General features: G+C 35.5%; 1 protein-coding gene across 4 annotated transcripts in view; it reads left to right on the top strand.

Moving 5' to 3' along the window:
* MAP4K3 (mitogen-activated protein kinase kinase kinase kinase 3) overlaps positions 1-19,911 on the top strand; it is a 187,361-nt gene that overhangs the window by 142,254 nt on the left and 25,196 nt on the right. For all 4 annotated transcript variants that reach the window (XM_068976745.1, XM_068976738.1, XM_068976754.1 and 1 more), the window contains 7 exons: positions 187-245; positions 8,114-8,152; positions 8,397-8,450; positions 11,365-11,407; positions 13,588-13,747; positions 14,615-14,727; positions 17,631-17,672. In XM_068976745.1, the coding sequence (XP_068832846.1) occupies positions 187-245; positions 8,114-8,152; positions 8,397-8,450; positions 11,365-11,407; positions 13,588-13,747; positions 14,615-14,727; positions 17,631-17,672 (510 nt within the window). The remainder of the gene's footprint in view (positions 1-186; positions 246-8,113; positions 8,153-8,396; positions 8,451-11,364; positions 11,408-13,587; positions 13,748-14,614; positions 14,728-17,630; positions 17,673-19,911) is intronic.

A 19,911-nucleotide genomic window follows, 5' to 3' on the forward strand; every position in this document is an offset into this window, starting at 1 on the left:
AAAGCAAGACTACAAACTTCTGAAATCTTTTATTGTTGGAAGTCCTACCTTGCCTCCTTTTTAAGAACATATAGCAATACAGATTTATTTGAAGTCTGAGGTTTCTCTTTTTAAATAATATTTATTATAGTATCATGATTTGTGATATACAACCGTTTTGCTAAATATTTTATTTTGTACCATTAGGATCTACAACTAGAATATGGACAAGGACACCAAAGTAGTTACTTTTTAGGTGCAAACAAGTAAGTAAAATCCTTTAAAAATTGTATTTAAATTTAAGAATAAGTTGCCTTTAAATATGTTATAAATTTTATATTAAATATTTACAGTAGTAAATTATACTAGTCTGATAGATTATATTTTATAATATGTTTAAAACTTTTTTTTTTATTACTTCCTTGCCAATCATCTACTCAATAATTGTCATAATGGGGACAAGCACATTAAATTTTTTATGTCAAGCTACTTTGTAGACCTTACCTGTTAGGGACAGCTAAGTACATTCCAACTGAAGAGGAATATATGTTTCAGCAATGTATTTCCTTTATTTGAAGAGTTGACATGTGTATTCCTTACAAAACTGGTTCTGGTGCATCTTCCGGATGCATTGGCCTGTGAAAACAGATGGAAATAGTCACACGGTTTAGAAATCTTTGTCTTAACTTTAAAAAAAGTAAATAGTTAAAATGAGTCTCAAGTTTTTGAAGTTATCATATATTTTATGCAAGAAGTAAATCCAACAGTTAATTCAAGGTCAGCTGTATACCAGGCCCTGTGTAGCTGGTGCAGCCCCGCAGTGAAAAGGCACCTAGCTTACAGGGTGACAGTCTAAGATGTTCATAGGCCTGAACTAGCATGTTACCTGGCCAGGGCCTGCTGTTTCTCAGAGTCCATTTCCTGAGTTCATGGATGAATTATCATTATAAAAGCTAATTTATAGGGAAATATTTAAACTGAAAAAATCTCCCAGCTATGTGGCTATTATTTCAATAATCAGAACTACTTAAAATTTCAAAATACATTTTCAGTGAAATTAGAGGGTTGAGACATATTTTAAGTTAAGCAGGTGACTAAAAGACAAGCAACTTAGGTTCTCAGATTTAGAGATAGTAATGCAAAATCTTGTCTTTTTTTTTATAAACTCAATATTTAAATATTCTTTTTTTAACTCAGAGAAGGCTTTGACAAGCTAGAGAAATGGATTAGTTATGATTTAGCTCAAGGTTGTTTTTTTTTTTTTAAACCTTCTGTTTCTTAAAATTTAAAATAAGTCTAAAATTTCCCTGCTAGGAAAATGAAGTTTTGTCAAAATAGTAGCAATGTGTTATTTATAGTTTGTCCTGATTTATTGATGGGCAACAAGGGAAAGTCTGTCTCATAATGGGTTAGCAAATAACCCATTCTGATGTGTTTCTGTGTTATTTTTGTCTTAATTTCAGGTCCCTAGTTTTAAGAATCTTGTTAACAAATTTTGATGTATTTTTATGAGATTGGATAATTTAGAAAAATATTTTATTTACTTTTTTTAGTTTATTTTAAATATATTTTTATATTATATACTTGCCAAAGTACCCCCAAAATAGCCTGTCACTAAGTGCTTTTCCAGATTCCTTGGTTCTCATTTGTCTGATTATGTGTTGTTTTTTTTTTTTTTTTTTTGATTGTTAACCATTTTCATATTATATAGTTTACTTTGGCTAGGTAAAATGTTAATAATTTGCCCAACCTTCATTTTTTGATTAATTGGATCCCTGCTTAAGGAACTGTATTCTATATAACGAATCACTGGCAAGGTAGGTTGGCCAAAAGTTTGCACTTTGGCTGTGTTTCATGTACAGGAATATACATACATGTGACATGAGCATGGATGTAGCACTTCTCTTACTGTACCGATATGTCTGCTTTATTCTTGTGACGAGGCAGTGTTTTAAAACTCACAGGATTTTCTGCTTTCTCCATAGGTGATCAGGCAGACAGATTTCCATTTATGGGTTTCTACCTATTCCAGACCACTATCTAAGAGAGTTTCATTGTCGTTGTTTTTAAAAGAGAATATATGTATTATGACTTAGTTGTTTTCCTTTGAATTCTGTTATTACTGGGGTCAACTTTTTTATTAAAAACCAACAAGATATTAATTTTAAAAGAAAAATTATTTCTGATTTCTTTTAGAGCCAAAGTTCTAAAAATAAATTCTCTTCTAAAGACTTAAATATCAGTGAAAGGAAATTCCTGGCGTAATTAAGTATGGCAGTGCACATGTGTGTGCTCACTCACTTTAGTCGTGTCCAATTCTGTGAGACCCCATGGACCGCAGCCTGCCAGGCTCCTCTATCCGTGGGAGTCTCCCGGCAAAATACTGGAGTGGGTTGTCGTACCTCTCCAAGGGATCTTCCCGACCCAGGGATCGAACCCACATCTCTTACGCCTCCTGCATTGGCAGGTGGGTTCTTTTACCACTAGCACCACCTTGGAGTGTAGCAGTAATAAATGCCAGATCAGAGTAAGAACTGTCTCTTGCTGTAACTGTGTCAGTTCAGTTCAGTCGCTCAGTCGTGTCCGACTCTTTGCGACCCCATGAATCACAGCACGCCAGGCCTCCCTGTCCATCTTCAACTCCCGGAGTTCACTCAGACTCATGTCCATCGAGTCAGTGATGCCATCCAGCCATCTCATCCTCTGCCGTCCCCTTCTTCTCCTGCCCCCAGTCCCTCCCAGCATCAGAGTCTTTTCCAATGAGTCAACTCTTCACATGAGGTGGCCAAAGTACTGGAGTTTCAGCTTTAGCATCACTCCTTCCAAAGAAATCCCAGGGCTGATCTCCTTCAGAGTGAACTGGTTGGATCTCCTTGCAGTCCAAGGGACTCTCAAGAGTCTTCTCCATCACCACAGTTCAAAAGCATCAATTCTTCGGCGCTCAGCTTTCTTCACAGTCCAACTCTCACATCCATACATGACCACTGGAAAAATCATAGCCTTGACTAGACAGACCTTTGTTGGCAAAGTAATGTCTCTGCTTTTGAATATGCTATCTAGGTTGGTCATAACTTTCCTTCCAAGGAGTAAGCGTCTTTTAATTTCATGGCTGCAATCACCATCTGCAGTGATTTTGGAGCCCAAAAAAATAAAGTCTGACACTGTTTCCACTGTTTCCCCATCCATTTCCCATGAAGTGATGGGACCAGATGCCATGATCTTCGTTTTCTGAATGTTGAATTTTAAGCCAACTTTTTCACTCTCCTCTTTCACTTTCCTCAAGAGGCTTTTTAGTTTCTCTTCACTTTCTGCCATAAGGGTGGTGTCATCTGCATATCTGAGGTTATTGATATTTCTCCTGTAACTTTGAGAAATTTACTTCAGTTTTCTCTAATGAATGGGGATTATAATAGTACCTGCCTCATAGTATGTTAAGGATGAAATGGAATAATCATTGCAAAACATTTAGTACCTTTTTAGTAAAAACACATCAATTGCCCTTATTTATGGTATTTACTTAGTAAATGTAAGAGTAAATGAGTATGAGTGAAAGAATAAAATTGCCTTTTGGTTTTAAAGAAATGAGGAGGTGTTTTGCTTTGTTTTTTAACATAATCAGGGCAATACTTACAATTTTGAGCCAGTTAGGCAGTTTTGAAAGATTATAGTAACAAGCAGCTAATTCAGATATGCTAAACACTTCGGTGGTGGTTTTTTTGTTTCTCTGTCTGTTTCTTCAGTTTATCAATTAAATATATGATCTGTTTGCAGATTGTACCATTTTTAAACTCTTCATCCACATTTTTTAGTCATTTTAGATTGACTTTATTTAATTCAGTATGTGAGGGCATCTTTTTTGATTTGTTTTATTCATTACTGTCTCAAAATTCCATAAAAGGAATTTAAGTAGGCTAGTGAATAGTGACATTATTTATTATGTTGCATCCAGTCTTGTGATTAAATCAATATCATATTTTTCTACAATGCATTCAATATGCAATATTTAGTATAAATTAACCTTTATGAAAATGTAGCCATATTTCATTTTCTTTTCTATAAAGGCTGAAAAGCAAACCATGTTTTCTCCTTTTCATTAAAACTTCATGAATTCTATAACTTTATTAACAAAAGCTCTTAACTCATCATAGGAGATTTACAAGTAAATGAATAAAATATATATGAGCCCCTAGCCATAGAATATCTGCTTTTTCATGTTCTCTTATTTTTACAGAACCTTTAATCCCAGGAAGATAATGTTTTAAAAAGTAAAATGCCATATGAGTCCAATTAAATATGGTAAACTGAAAATAAAAATACATTTTAAATTCTCCTTTTAATTATTTTCAAATGCTGATATTCTCTACTGGAAAAGAAATGGCTCAGAAAATATTGTCACATGCTTAAGAAAGTTTTTTTCATATCCTCTAAGATCTTCTAAGATGGCTTCCCTTATAGCTCAGTTGGTAAAGACCCTGCCTGCAGTGCAGGATACCCGGGTTCGATCCCTGGGTTGGGAAGATCCCCTGGAGAAGGAAATGGCAACCCCCTCCAGTAATCTTGCTGGGAGAATCCCACGGACAGAGGAACCTGGCAGGCTACAGTCCATGGGGTTGCAAGAGTCAGACACAACTTAATGACTACCCCCACAAGATGATATGAAACCCTACTGTAGAGTTTAGAAGAAATTATGTTTCATTTGATAAAAATACAACAGTGCTTCTGAAATTTTAGTCTCCGGATCCCTTTACAGTCTTAAAAATTTATTAATGACTTCAGTGAGCTTTTGTCTATGTGGGTTACAAATATAAATATTTGTAGTACTGAAAGCTTCAAAATATTTTTTTAATTTCAAATTGTAATATACTCATTACATGTTATCATTTAAAAAGTTTTTTGTGTATTAAAAAATTCCTCATCTTTAAGAACAAAGTGAAATGCCAAGTCTCAATGGTACCTTCTTTGTAACACCAATTGATTGTTCTCATGAGACTTAGAAGCAGCTTATATATGGCAGTATCATACAGCAAACATTTGGTTGAGGCCCACAAACAACATTGTTTTATGAAGAATAGCTGGGTTTTTTAAAGCAGAATAATATTAGGAAAAAAAGGTGGCGTTGTTTTATGTTTTTTGCAGAAATCCTTAATATCTGGCTTGATAGAACATAGCTGGATTCTCATGTCTGTTACTAATCTATTATGATATATATCTCATGAAAACATGAAAAGAGAAAGTGTTAGTCGTCCAGTCGTGTCCTGCTCTTTGGGACCCCATGGACTGTAGTCTGCCAGGCTCCTCTGTCCATGGAATTCTCCAGGCAAGAATACTGGAGTGGGTAGCCATGCCCTTCTCCAGGGGATCTTCCTGACCCAGGGATCGAACCCAGGTCTCCCACATTGCAAGCAGTTTCTTTACCATCTGAGCCACCAGGGAAGCCCTTCACATCTCATAGTCTCCAGAAAACTCTCTTGAGTTTCATTCTCAATGACAGAATAAAAGTGAAAAAGAAAGAAAAAGAGTGAATGAGTTTGTTTGTTTTTTAAGTGCTTTAGATTATGAAAAGTTTTTACCTTGCAGACCTCTTACAGGAGCGTAAAGGACGTCCAGGGTTCCCAGACCACACTTTGAGAATTGGTAATTTAGAGCAGTGTTAATTAAGAGATGGCCATACCAGACCACCTGACCTGCCTCTTGAGAAATCTGTATGCAGGTCAAGAAGCAACAGTTAGAACTGGACATGGAACAACAGACTGGTTCTAAATAGGAAAAGGAGTACGTCAAGGCTGTATATTGTCACCCTGCTTATTTACCTTATATGCAGAGTACATCGTGAAAAACACTGGGCTGGAGGAAGCAGAAGCTGGAATCAAGATTGCTAGGAGAAATATCAGTAACCTCAGTTATGCAGATGACACCACCCTTATGGCAGAAAGTGAAGAAGAACTAAAGAGCCTCTTGATGAAAGTGAAAGAGGAGAGTGAAAAAGTTGGTTTAAAGCTCAACATTCAGAAAACAAAGATCATGCATCCGGTCCCATCACTTCATGGGAAATGGATGGGGAAATAGTGGAAACAGTGTCAGACTTTATTTTGGGGGCTCCAAAATCACTGCAGATGGTGATTGCAGCCATGAAATTCAAAGACACTTACTCCTTGGAAGGAAAGTTATGACCAACCTAGACAGCATATTAAAAAGCAGAGACATTACTTTGCCAACAAAGATCCATCTAGTCAAGGCTAATGTTTCTCCAGTGGTCATGTATGGATGTGAGAGTTGAACTATAAAGAAAGCTGAGTGCCTAAGAATTGATGTTTTTGAACTGTGGTGTTGGAGAAGACTCTTGAGAGTCCCTTGGACTGCAAGGAAATCCAACCAGTCCATCCTAAAGGAGATCAGTCCTGGGTGTTAATCGGAAGGACTGATGTTGAAGCTGAAACTCCAATACTTTGGCCACCTGATGTGAAGAGCTGACTCATCTGAAAAGACCCTGATGCTGGGAAAGATTGAGGGCAGGAGCAGAAGGGGACGACAGAGGATGAGAGGGTTGGGTAGTATCACCGACTCAATGGACATGGGTTTGGGTGGAGTCCGGGAGATGGTGATAGACAGGGGGGCCTGGCGTGCTGTGGTTCATGGGATAGCAAAGAGTAGGACACTACTGTGCAACTGAACTGAACTGAATCTAGTTGATAATAATAATTTTTAAAACCCCACTCACTGAATACTTACTGTACTCTAAATTACTATTCAAAGCATTTTACCTATATTAATTCATTGTATTTTCAGATAGACATTTTGATCTAGATACTATTGTAATTCCCACTTTACAGATATGGAAACTGAAGCTTAGGGATATCATAGGAACTGGTTGAAGGCCACATCACTGACAGTGGCAGAGGCTGCTTCACAGCTTGAAATCATTTTGCTATACTGCCTCTAGGTAGAAGCTCTGTCTCTTAGACCTAGCCCTTGAAGAGCTTTGTGAATTACATGCAAAATAGGGTTTGCAGTTAGTTTATGGTTTTCCTATGTCATTTACAACTCCAGACTTAAAATTCTGTCATTTTGAAAGACTTAAATTGTTATTTAACTATCCTAATTAAAACAGTTGATGGCTAAAATCATTCTGTTAATTGTTTATATTAGCTAACCATACTTTTCATTTTCTCTGGTTTTATGCTTTGATAATTCTGAGGGTAGTTTTTTCAACTTGATATAATAGGAAAGGGAAATGATTAGAAGGTACTACCTTCCAACTTTTGAGGAGAGTAAATTTTCTGCTGAATCACTTTTACCACAGTAATCTATCAGGAACCATATTTCTATCTCATTAGCTTTAAGAAGGCTCTTGAGGTTTTATGCTTAAAGAATATAATACAGGAGGTATGCTGCATGAATGGGCAGGGAAAAGAAGTAAGGGCCCTTCAGGAATGCTGTGAATTCTCTCTTACATTCCCGAATACCAAAGTTTTGTAAATTGCTCCTAATGATAAAATCCTCACACCTGGTCTGATACAGGCTTAGTCTCCCAAAAGTGTAAATGTGTTTGCCAGTACACCACTGGAGAACAGATCCTTCAGGTAAGTGAGTGTCTTCTGTGGAAGCAAAGTGCTACTACATTCATGTATTCACATCACATGCATGCATGCTTTTGCAGAGATCCAACATGCTGAGTTTCATTTCGTAGGATTGCCTGAGAGCATGATGTTTTTTAAAGTGTGTCACCTTTCTTAAGAAAAAGAAAATATAATTTCAGGTGTCAGGTAAAATAGTCCAGGTAAAAATGTAAATCCTGGAAACCCTTGAGTGTGACCCTGCAATTATTGTTTTGTCAGTTCTATTGTGACATTTCATGGTAGGTTGTCCTTTGTTTGAATTGATATTCTTTCAGTAAGCGCTAGAATTTATTTTGTTCATTTAAAATACATGTATAAAGACATGAGCAGCAGAAAATAGAGATACCTCATTAAATGATCTTTTATGGTATAGAGATGATCGTTGTAGCAAGTTTTTAGTGAGTAATAAAAGTATTTATTTGAAAATTTTATATATAAGGTTAATACGATTAAAAAAATTGTACTTGGTATTTCTTTGCTTTATTCACATTATTTTTAATTTTTACTTTTCTCCTAAGGAGTCTTCTGAAGTCTGTTGAAGAAGAATTACATCAGCGGTAACTTTAATTTTTAATTAAGTTTAAAATATTTTATGTTACAGATGAGTCAAGTCCATTTGCCCCCTTCTCTATCGTATAGCCCAAGAGTGTTTTGTTGTTGTTTTAATATTCTGAATCCTATAAAGATACAGAAATAAAATTCTGTCCTGTGTTAGCTCTCCTTGCATTTTCTAAAGTTTCTGCTTCAGCTTCTTGGTGAAGCCCATTTAATAACAGTGGAATTGCCCTTGTTTATCCCTAGAGGGCATGTGGCGCAATTAGAAGATGATGAAGGAGATGAAGATGAATCTAAAAAGTGAGTTCTGTTTCCGTTTTTAGTAAAAGAAAGTGTCGTTTAACCTGCTTGACTAAATCTGACGGATTAATATTGAAGTAATTTTGCTATCTTTCATAATATAGTATCATGGGTTATACCAGAGTTTCTTTCCTTTTCTCTGTTCTAGTTGTATTAGTTCAGGCATCCTTAACAAAATACCATAGACTGGGATTTCTTTCTCATGGTTTTGGAGGCTGGGCTGCTGGTCAGTTTACTTCCTGGTGAGAGCCCTCCTCTAGGCTTGCAGACGGCTGCCATCTCAGTATATCCTTAGATTTCCCTCAGTGTGTGCGTGCAGACAGAGAAATCTTTCTTCCTCTTTTTATAAGGCCACCAATCCTGTTGGATTAGGGCCTCATTCTTATGACCTCAGTCAAATGAGCTTAATCACCTCCCAAAAGCACTGTCTCCAAATATAATCAGTCATATTACACAGTTCAGTGCAAAAAGTCTTATTAACTCCTTCCAGCATCAACTTTAAAGTCCAAAGACTCATCTGAATATCATCTAAATCAATCTGATTTAGATCTCATGATCCCTAGATCACCTTCAGGATTTATTTTTTCCCTTTTTTGAAGAAGCATGCATGTTTGGAAAGCCCTGTCATCCTGTCCACAGCCTCGCTTCATTTTGTCTGTCCATCTTCCATTCAGGCTGCCAGTGTTTGTTCTGGTACAGTCCCATGAATTCTTCTCTGAGTGATAGTTCAGGCATAAACGTAGTATTCTCTCCGGTACATGCTTTCTGATGCCATCCATTTCTGAGCTAATACGGATAGGCTGAGAATTTTTCAGATTTGGGCTCCTTTTTGCTTAGTAATTCCTTCTTCAGTTCATCTCTCTTCCCTCATTTCACTGTAAGCAGTCAGAAAGAACCAAGCCACTCCTTCAGCAGTTTCCTTCAAAGTCTCCTCAGCTAACTTATCCAGTTTCATCCCTTGCAGATTTTCCTTCCACAGAACACTAGAACAACACAGTTCAGCCGAGTTCTCTGCCACTTTTTATGAAGGATTACCTTTCCTGCATCTCCCGTTTTGAAACCTCACCAGCATAGCCTTTAATGTTCACATTTCTACCAACATTCTGTTAATGACTGTTTGTGAATTCTCTGAGAAGATGGAACTTTCTCACCAGCTCTCCTGTTTTCTCACTGACCTCTCACTCTTAGCGTCCATATTTAACTCTTACAGTCTTTGCTTATTACTCAGTCCCAAAACTATTTCCACATTTTTAGATATTTGTTCAGTAGCACCCCACTTCTTGGTACCAAAATATGTTTTAGCTCAGGTGCCATAATGAAATATAGACTGAGTGGCTTGAGCAACAGAGATTGGTCACAGTTCTGGAGGCTGAGATGTTCAAGATAAGGTACCTGCAGGTTCAGTTCCCAGTGAAGCCCTCTTCTTGGCTTGTAGACAGTGGACTTCTTGCTTTGTCCTCACACAGCCTTTTCTCAGTCTGTGCACACACACAGAGAAGGAGATCTCTTCCTCGTCTGACAAAGCCACCAGTCCTGTTGGATCAGCTCCCTACCCATATGACCTCATTTAACCTCAGTTACCTCCTAGAAGCCCTGTGTCCAAACACAAGCACATTGGGGGTTAGAGTTTCAACCTACGAATTTTCAGTGGACACAGTTCAGTCCATAGCAGGAGTTGATTAAAAAAAATAATAACTTTGAAAAATGTTTACAGAGACAGTAGACATATCCTGTGGTTTAATGTTATAAATTACTAATTGGTAGCTGCTAAAATTATTACTAGAGAAGGCAATGGCACCCCACTCCAGTACTCTTGCCTGGAAGATCCCATGGATGGGGGAGCCTGGTAGGCTGCAGTCCATGGGGTCGCAAAGAGTCAGACACGCCTGAGTGACTTCACTTTCACTTTTCACTTTCATGCATTGGAGAAGGAAATGGCAACCCACTCCAGTGTTCTTGCCTGGAGAATCCCAGGGACGGGAGCCTGGTGGGCTGCCATCTATGGGGTCGCAGAGTCGGACACGACTGAAGCGACTTAGCAACAGAATTATTACTGTAACTACAAAGAGTCTTACTATATGGTTGATTAAATTTCATCTGATATGTTTCAAGTAAGCAATCCTTTGGGTACAATTTTTTTTTCTTTTCTTTTTTTTTTACAATTGTATTTTTAAGGGGAGAATATTTTTCCCTTCTGTATTTATTGATGTTAGTTTTTGAGAGAGGAGAGGGAGTTTGCTTTTGTTTTTTTTTTTAAGAAGAATGCAGTTTCCTGGTAGAGTGACAGAAACACCTGAGAAGCCATTGGAACATTGATTTTCTTTCCTACCTTACCACTATGCGACCTTGGGCTGGGTCACTTAACCTCTCCGAGCCTCAGTTTCCTCAGCTGAGAATTTATGCTCAATAGTCTTTTAATTTTAGTTCAGTCCTGAGTTGTAATGAATCTCAGTTTCAATCAAGTAAATTCTGCCATTAGTTTCATAGAGCATGTAGATGAAAAAAGCATGAAGCTTTGGATGAGCTTCATCAGAGATATTTCCTAATAGTAGTAAAAATGAGGCTTATATCGTGACATATTTTTATATCATTTTACTGTCTTTCCTTAAACCAATTGTTGCTTTTGTTTTTGTATGAATTACCTTTCAATTGATGTAAATTGGAATTATAGCTATCTTTTCCAGTATTAATTACTAAATATTATTTGGAAACAAGAAAGCATATAAACTCGGTTACTCCTCAGTAATACTTCATTCAGCATAATTATTTCACAGAATATTTTGGAAAACACTAATCTTAGAAAAAGAAACCTATGTATATAAATCATCTATATTTTTAAAAAATGAATCATATTTTAATAATGATTTATTTGCAAAATGAAGAGTTCTGATTCTCAGTGTTTATGTTTTTATAGTTCAACCATGAAAGCCAAAGTTCCACCTCCTTTGCCACCAAAGGTAAGATTTGTTTTCAGTGTGAATTGTGTATGTGTATGTCGCTGTTCTGCCTCTTTCATACTGTATTAGTATTTACTCTGTAGCTTATTTTCACTTGAGATTCACAAAGGAAAATCTTGAAGTTACTAATCATGATATAAGTAGATGATTGTAATTGTTTTTGTCTTTTTTTTCCGGTTTATTATTTGATATTAATTCTAAATCATAAGTTCTAGAAAATCATAAATAAAAATGATTATTTCACTTGGGTTAGAAAACTCATGTATTTAATAAGATTTTCTCTTCTCTAAATCTGTAATCTACAAGTAACTGATTTCCTGAGAATGGGTAAAAAAGATAGTGACTTACCATTCAATTCAGGTCAGTTCAGTCGCTCAGTCGTGTCCGACTCTTTGCGACCCAATGAATCGCAGCACGCCAGGCCTCCCTGTCCATCATCAACTCCCGGAGTTCACTCAAACTCACATCCATCGAGTCAGTGATGCCATCCAGCCATCTCATCCTCTGTCGTCCCCTTCTCCTCCTGCCCTCAATCCTTCCCAGCATCAGAGTCTTTTCCAATGAGTCAGCTCTTCGCATGAGGTGGCCAAAGTACTGGAGTTTCAGCTTTAGCATCATTCCTTCCAAAGAAATCCCAGGGCTGATCTCCTTCAGAATGGACTGGTTGGATCTCCTTGCAGTCCAAGGGACTCTCAAGAGTCTTCTCCAACACCACAGTTCAAACGCATCAATTCTTTGGCACTCAGCTTTCTTCACAGTTCAACTCTCACATCCATACATGACTACTGGAAAAACCATAGCCTTGACTAGACGGACCTTTGTTGGCAAAGTAATGTCTCTGCTTTTCAGTATGCTGTCTAGATTGGTCATAACTTTTCTTCCAAGGAGTAAGCGTCTTTTAATTTTCATGGGGGCAGTCACCATCTGCAGTGATTTTGGAGCCCAAAAAAATAAAGTCTAACACTGTTTCCACTGTTTCCCTATCTATTTCCCATGAAGTGATGGGACCAGATTACAGATATTTAATTTTCAGAAGATACTTTTAAATAAAAAATACAAAATAGGACAGTAATTTAAAAATAAAATTTTAGCAACAAAATCTTTTTGTCAAACAAAACAAAGCGTCGTTAGAAAATTCCCTGGTGATCCTATGGCTAGGACTTGGCACATTCCTTGCAAAGGCCCAGGTTCAGTCCCTGGTGAGGGAACTAAGCTGTGTGGTATGACCAAAAAAAAAAGGAATCATAAATAATAAAAATAATCCCAACTGATAGGATATAAGTAAAATAAGTTGATCGATATGGTAATTTAAATTTATAAGTTCATATGCAAAGCAAATTTTAACTATAAAATGAACTGTTTATAAAATTAGTTGTTACTAGGTTTGAAATCAGGAGTTATAAATGAGAATTGGAGTCCAACCAGTCTATATATCCAATGTACTACTATATTTTGTTTTCATTTTATACTTTTAAAAAAATTATGATGCACACATATAAGTAGTATTGTTCTTTTTTGTTTAGTTTTACATTAGAAATATAGAGATCTGAATTTCAAAGAGAGAAATACGGCTCAGTCTCCCTAATAAGGGACACATTATAAAAATTTATAAATTCTGCAAACCTTTGGCTGACTGCAGGTTTTTCCGTTGTCTACACAGAAGGTCTCTCAGGTATCCTATATTGCTGAGTTTGTGTTCTCTGATTTAATAAAATTTTAATCAGCATCTTCTGTTGTGCATCTGGAAGATTAAACATTAACATTAAAGACTTTGAGTCATCTGGAAGAGACAATTTAGAGATTAGCTTTGAAAGGAATTGAACTTTGATTAGCCTGAATGTTTAAAATAAAAAGAGACTCATTTAAATTGGAGATCATAAAGACCAGAATATTTTTATTTGGCAAATTTAAGTGGGTAGGCTTGTGAGGAATTAATAGAAAGAGTAGAACAAGGTCTTTTTTCTTGAGAAAACATTTTTGTGTACATTTTTAGGATATATATTAAGATTATCTGAGTCAGATAGTTGAATATGCTTGAAACTCAACTATTAAACACAGTTTGAAAGCCTCTGATATATAATAATATTTACTTCAGGGAAGATACTTAATGCTTTTCATGTTTAGTGAAACATGAGTGATTTCTTGTTTGGTCATGGGTCTCCTTTTCTGTATTGTTTCAGCCTAAGTCCATATTCATACCACAGGAAACTCATTCTACAGAGGATGACAATCAAGGAACAATCAAGAGGTGTCCCACATCCGAGAGCCCAGCAAAGCCGTCCCAAGTACCACCGAGGCCACCACCTCCCAGGTTACCGCCTCAGAAGCCTGTGGCTTTAGGTAATGAGGAAGAGGGGGTGAACTAAGAGTGTTGCCAGGTTTTCATAATGTGCAGAGAAAAGTAGAAGGACTCCTTCTCTTAAGAGATGATTTGAAAGTCCTTTGAGGAGAAGAGAAGGAAGCAGCGGCTCTAGAGAGAGATGAAGTTTGCTTCTTGCTTCATAGTTTGAAGTGTTTTTATGGTAGGATTACCTGTGACCCAGACTGAGATTTTTGCCCCTTCCTTCTCATTTCATGTCTGGCTTTCCCTATTTTGGAGAATTGTTTGTGCCTAATTTGTCTTTCATCTGTAGGGTGTGGCAACAAAAGAAATTAAACTCTGAACAAACAAGGAAAATGTGTTTTGGTCCTAGGCTACTTCAGTTTGAGAAAAAGGAGAGGATGCCTTGTCGAACTCGTTTGTTTTATTTCATTTAATCATTTTTAGAAAAATTATTGTCGGTATTTGCTAGGTATTTGCCTCCAAATTAATCCTCAAAGGTGCTGTTTTAATACTGTGAAGTGTCTTATGTTTATGCAAAAGAAGCAATTAAAAAAAAGAGTAGTAATGCTCCTTGGATAACAAACAATAAATTGCCCCTTTCCTGAAAGTAGTTATGTATTCAGTACTTTTTTCTTTTTAGCACAAATATATGTACTTAGATACTACCTGAATTTTAATTTGCCTATGTGAAAAAAAATAGAGATAAAACTAGAACATATATATGATTGTTACACTACTAAATATTTTGATTGGGTAATCCCAAATGAAGGCTGAAACTGTCTCAGAGATAATATATTTTTTTCCTACTTATAAGTTTCTGAATGAAAACTTTCATGGAAATTAATCCTTTTTTTTTTAATATGTTTAAACATATCTTATTGAAGGAAATGGGGTGAGCTCCTTCCAGCTAAATGGTGAACGAGATGGTTCATTATATCAACAACAGAATGAATACAGAGGCACTAACCTTTCAAGGAAAGAAAAAAAAGATGTACCAGTAGGTATTTATGTTCATAAGCTCTACTTGTATTTGTTTCCTTTTTGACTATTAAGTTAGTTTTGCAATTTTAATTAATGAAACAATAGCAATTATATATTTTATAATTAGTATATTTATATTTTAGTATGTTAATAATAGGTTGTTTAAATCTTGAAAAAAATGACTTTGCTGTGATAAACATGAATGAAGGCTTTCTACTCTTCAAATTATTTAGGCCAGTTGGTTATATTGCATCAAATGTGGCCTTCAACATACTGGTAAACACTTAATATTTTTGCGATTGTTGAGAAATGTTATTCTCATTGATGAAAGTGATTCTTATACACTCCTTTTATGGTCTCAAGAACTTATGGAAGGAAAGCCATACCTTCCACCTCAGGACAAATTTCTGTTACATAATTTGTGATGTTACTACTTTTACCAAAGAAAATAGCAAACAAGGAAGGAAAATTAAGGTTATTTCTAGTAGATATAAGATACCACTTTAGGAAAGATGAAATTAGTCTTAGCAACTGTTCCTGTTAGAAAAATTAGATAAAACACTATGACATGACTACTAGAACATCAATAGAATTTATCAAGGAGATTAAGAATTTGTGAAGAATTTACACTTAATCATCAGAAAACATGCTATGATGTCCATCATCATAGAGCTTAACAACAAAAAAATCCTTAAAATTCCCAATTCAGCAGATGTCAACAGATCATAAGTCAGTATTTTGGGGGAATTTTTTGTGTATACTAATTTTTGTTATTCTTCTAGAAATTCATAGACCATTTAATATGTTTATGTGCATATAGCTAACTTTGTATGCAAAACACGTTGCCAGAGATTTTTGTACTGTATCTGTTATTTTATAAGATTTCACTATAGAATGTGACATACCATTTTTATGATTCATTTAAAGCATTTGACTGGGGTTATGCATTGTAATTTGTGAAACTTAGGACATTTTTAACAAAAGTGAAATGTCTTTTAGAAATCATAGGGTTTATGTAGTCTCTCCAACTGAGTAGTGCCTTTTTCATTTCATCAGCTTAAATTTTAGCAATCCTTCTAATGTAGTAGTTTAAAAATTCAGCTTAGTGACTGTAACAGTATAATAACCTTTGAGAAATGAGTACTTTTTAAAATTTATATATTTTAAATTCACTTTTTCTATTACCTTATTAGGATAAGGAACTAGTAGTTAAACTAACAGTCTCAGTAATTCTGAAATAAGTATGTCATGACTGTGTCGTAGGATAAACAGTATCCGTGGTATGTTGCAATGTGATTACAGTTTGCGCAGCTTCTTGAAGTGATTTACAGCCGCTTCTTGAAATTATTTACAGCCAATTCTGTCAGTACTTATATTAAATCCAACAGTTATAACATTTAGAGCTCCCTAATTTAAAATGTTTTGCTAAAATAGATGATATATGATAATTTAGGGACATCTATATAAAATTATGTACATAAATTATTTGCAGAATGAAAAAAATAATCAGAAATTGATGGCAGTATGTACATCCTCATAAACATATCTCCAAAGTAAAATTTCATAGTCTTAATTTTAGAAATGTCTAAAAGTTACTCATATAAATAGTATTATACAGAATATTTCATTTGTTTCATGTATATGAAATCAGTTAACAGTAGCTTTAAATTTTTTATCTCATTTAAATAATTCTGATTTATATTAAACTGAGAAAAATTTATAATGTCATTCCTTAAAATGCCATTATTAAGATTAAAAGAAACTAGACTATCAGAAAGCTTATGTTTAAATTATAATCTCTCCCAAGGAGATTCTTTCTCCAGGAATAAATCATAAAATTGAAAATAATTGATTCTTCAGGGGTAAATCATAGACCCCAGGAATGTAGCCCCTTGGCAAAATATCTGGAACTCTTGAGGATGTTGTCATAGATGAGTGATGTGATTGTTTTTGCTCTCCTTACATTATCATTATACTCTGACCAATGATTCATGCATTTGAGTCCATCAGAGTTTAAAACTTCAGTGGACAAAGCACTTGGTAAATGAGGTTAAAAATCTACAGACTAGGAGAAAACATTTGTAATATATAGCAGATAAAGTATTTAACTCTAATTTATATAAAGAACTCCAAAAAATAAATAACTCAGTTAAAAAAAAAAAAGCGAGGCAGAGAAGGGAGAATTCACAGAAAAGGAAATACAGTTAGCCTGTAAACATTTCTTTAAAAAGGTTCTCAACCTTCCTAGCTATCAGAGGCATGCAAATTAATGAGAAGCAAAGGGGAAAACTTTTTTTACTCCTGTACAAACTGTTATCAGTTTGATAACATTGCCTGTGAGACTGTGAAGAACCAAGACTCATACATTGCTGATGGGAGTGATACAAAATGCGCATTTGGAAAGGCAGTTTAGCAGCCAGTATCCAGTAAAAAAGCTACAGACCCCATGTTCCAGTGTTTTCACTTCTCACAGCATATTCTTTAAAAAAAAACCATTCACACATTGTGTAGTAAAGTATATGCGAGGATGATGATTTCCACATTGTTGTAGTAAAAAATAGAAAGTAACCTAAATATCCCACAACAGGAAGTAGCTAAAGTTTGTTATATTCATACTGTGCTGCAATTAAAGCCAATGGCAAACAGGTCTGGAAGGATACACAAATATCTGAATATTTTGTAATGTAGTATAATTGCCTAGAGAAAAATTTGGAAGGGTACACAATAAACCATTTGGAGGAGGCAGGTTCTAGGACTAAGTGGACTGTGAAAGGATATAAGGATCTTCAATATTATCTATAATGTTTTGTTTGACAAAGAAATGTATTCATGTATTTTACTGGGACAACACATGAGTTTGAAATAACAGTGTTGATAGATCAAATAAGAAGTATAATCATGCATGTGTTCTTTTTCTAGAAGCCTATTAGTAATGGCCTGCCCCCAACACCTAAAGTGCATGTAAGTATAAATATCCAATAAGCTAAATTTTCAAACTGAATACAATGACATATAATTTCTTGAGTACGTGCCTTTGTTGGATTTTTTTGCCTGTTTGAAAGAACCCCCATTATATTGAAAAAAATCTTAGACGTTGCTAATTTAAATACTAATTGATTTTATTTGAGAAGTATAGCTTTTCAAAAGATGATATATTATACATTTTATAGCTTCTTTATTTGAAAATTACTAATGTTTTTGTACATATTTTTGAAGGAATGTGAAAAATGCACAATTACCAAAAACAGAATTTTAGAACTAAAAGGAGCATTGAAGGAGCATCTGGGCCTAACTTTACTTTGTCCATGGGTAAAACTGAGACCCTTTGGATCCAGTTTGGGTCCAGAATCTTGTTTGCTTAAAAACATGGAGAACTCATGGCTCCTGACTCCTTTTCTCTCTTCAGTCCCCAAGTCTGGGGAAGGAGCATTCAGCTCCTTTGGAAGCTGACCCAGTGGGAGCATGGGGTCACAGAGTTGGACATGACTGAATGACTATCACTCACTTACTCAAAACTGAGACCCAAAGGTACTAGTCACCAAAATCACAAACCGCCACCCAGCTCTAACCAGAACTAAAACTAGACCTCAGATGTCCTGTATTATAGTCCTTGTCATTTTTTATCTCTCTCTCTATATATATATACCATGCTGTCTTTTTCAGGATTAAAATTAGATTGTGCTCAGTCATGTCAGACTCTTTGCAACCCCATTGACTGTAGCCCGCCAGGCTCCTCTGTCCATGGAATTCTCCAGGCAAGAATACTGGAGTGGGTTACCATTTCCTTCTCCAGGGGATTTTCCCAACCCAAGAATCAAACCCATGGCTCCTGTATTGGCAGGTGGATTCTTTATCACTGAGCCACCAGGGAACCCCTTAAAATTATATTAACTCAGTTTAATTTTTTTTAATATGGATAGAACTACATTTTGCCGATCTCAGTCTATAGCCTGAAACTTCATATAACGCTAGTTTAGACGGTGTCCGTAGTTTTTTTAGTTTGTAACCTCTCAAGTCTACTTTTTAGCCCTTTTACTTTTTAACTCTACTATTAGTATAAAAATCTGAGTAATTACACCTCATCTTACAAAAAGAAGTTTTGAGTGTAAAGGGCTTCCAGGTCTAGGAGATACATATGTACGATAGGGGTGAGATTTATTGTTGGGCTGTAGGATGAAACTCCTTTATCAGGTATGCAGTTGACAGGGAAGAGCTGATAACTGTGGACCAACTGTACAAGTTAGCTTTAGGTTGGGACTGGTTTGATTGTTATGTACCTCATTTTGTCATTTAGATTTTTAGGAGTTTCAGTTCAGTCGCTCAGTCACACAGGAATTTGGTGTACCTATCTTAAAGAACAATTATCAGGATTAGTTAAGTGATAGAATTTCTGCCCTACACCATAGGAACATTTCTTATTGGTCTTCTGCCATGCACTGGTATTGCCAGGCTGTTGTTCTTATTGGATAACTAAAATCTTAAAAATACTGGTTGCTAGGTTTCTATACATAAAAAGGAAATTTTAAGATCATATACTTCGATTATTTTGTGTTAATATTTTTAGTCCACTGTAGTCAACAATAATCACTCATTTTATTGTCTCTGTGTTTGTGAAGAAAATATTTCTTCTGTAAAATGATGCACAGTAGAATTCCCTGGTGGTCCATTGTAGGACAAGGTGCTTTCACCGCTGTGGGCCTAGGTTTGATCCCTGGTTGGGAAACTAAGATCTCGCAAGCTCTATGGCACGGCCAGAAGGAAAAAGAAATGAGCCACAGTGCTGTTCTTCTGATCAAATGCTTCTGTATCCTTTTTCCCCTCCAAGTTATTTATTCTAACCAGAACAGTCATTTCAAAATTAACATCTTACTCTTTGAAGATCAAAAAAACATTCAAATGAGTGATATTATATTTCATTATATTTATTTGAAAAGTTTGTAAATGAGCTTGATAAATAAATATTAACATCAAAGAATAAAGCTTTTTGTTGACTTCTTCCAAGGAGAATAATCAGATTGCTCAATTTTTTTTTGTAAAGTGCATCTCTCTGTTTTGAGATTAAAGTATATATATGAGTTTCAAATCAACTGTACCTCTTCAATTTGTAATATGAAATTCAGTGATTAATACTATTTTTAGGCTCATGAAACCAAGTAAGAAAAATTTTCACCTTTGTAGAGAGATGATGGTTTTCCTTATC

This window comes from Capricornis sumatraensis, chromosome 1 (genome assembly GCF_032405125.1).
Source record: "Capricornis sumatraensis isolate serow.1 chromosome 1, serow.2, whole genome shotgun sequence".
Classification (NCBI taxonomy): Eukaryota; Metazoa; Chordata; class Mammalia; order Artiodactyla; family Bovidae; genus Capricornis; species Capricornis sumatraensis.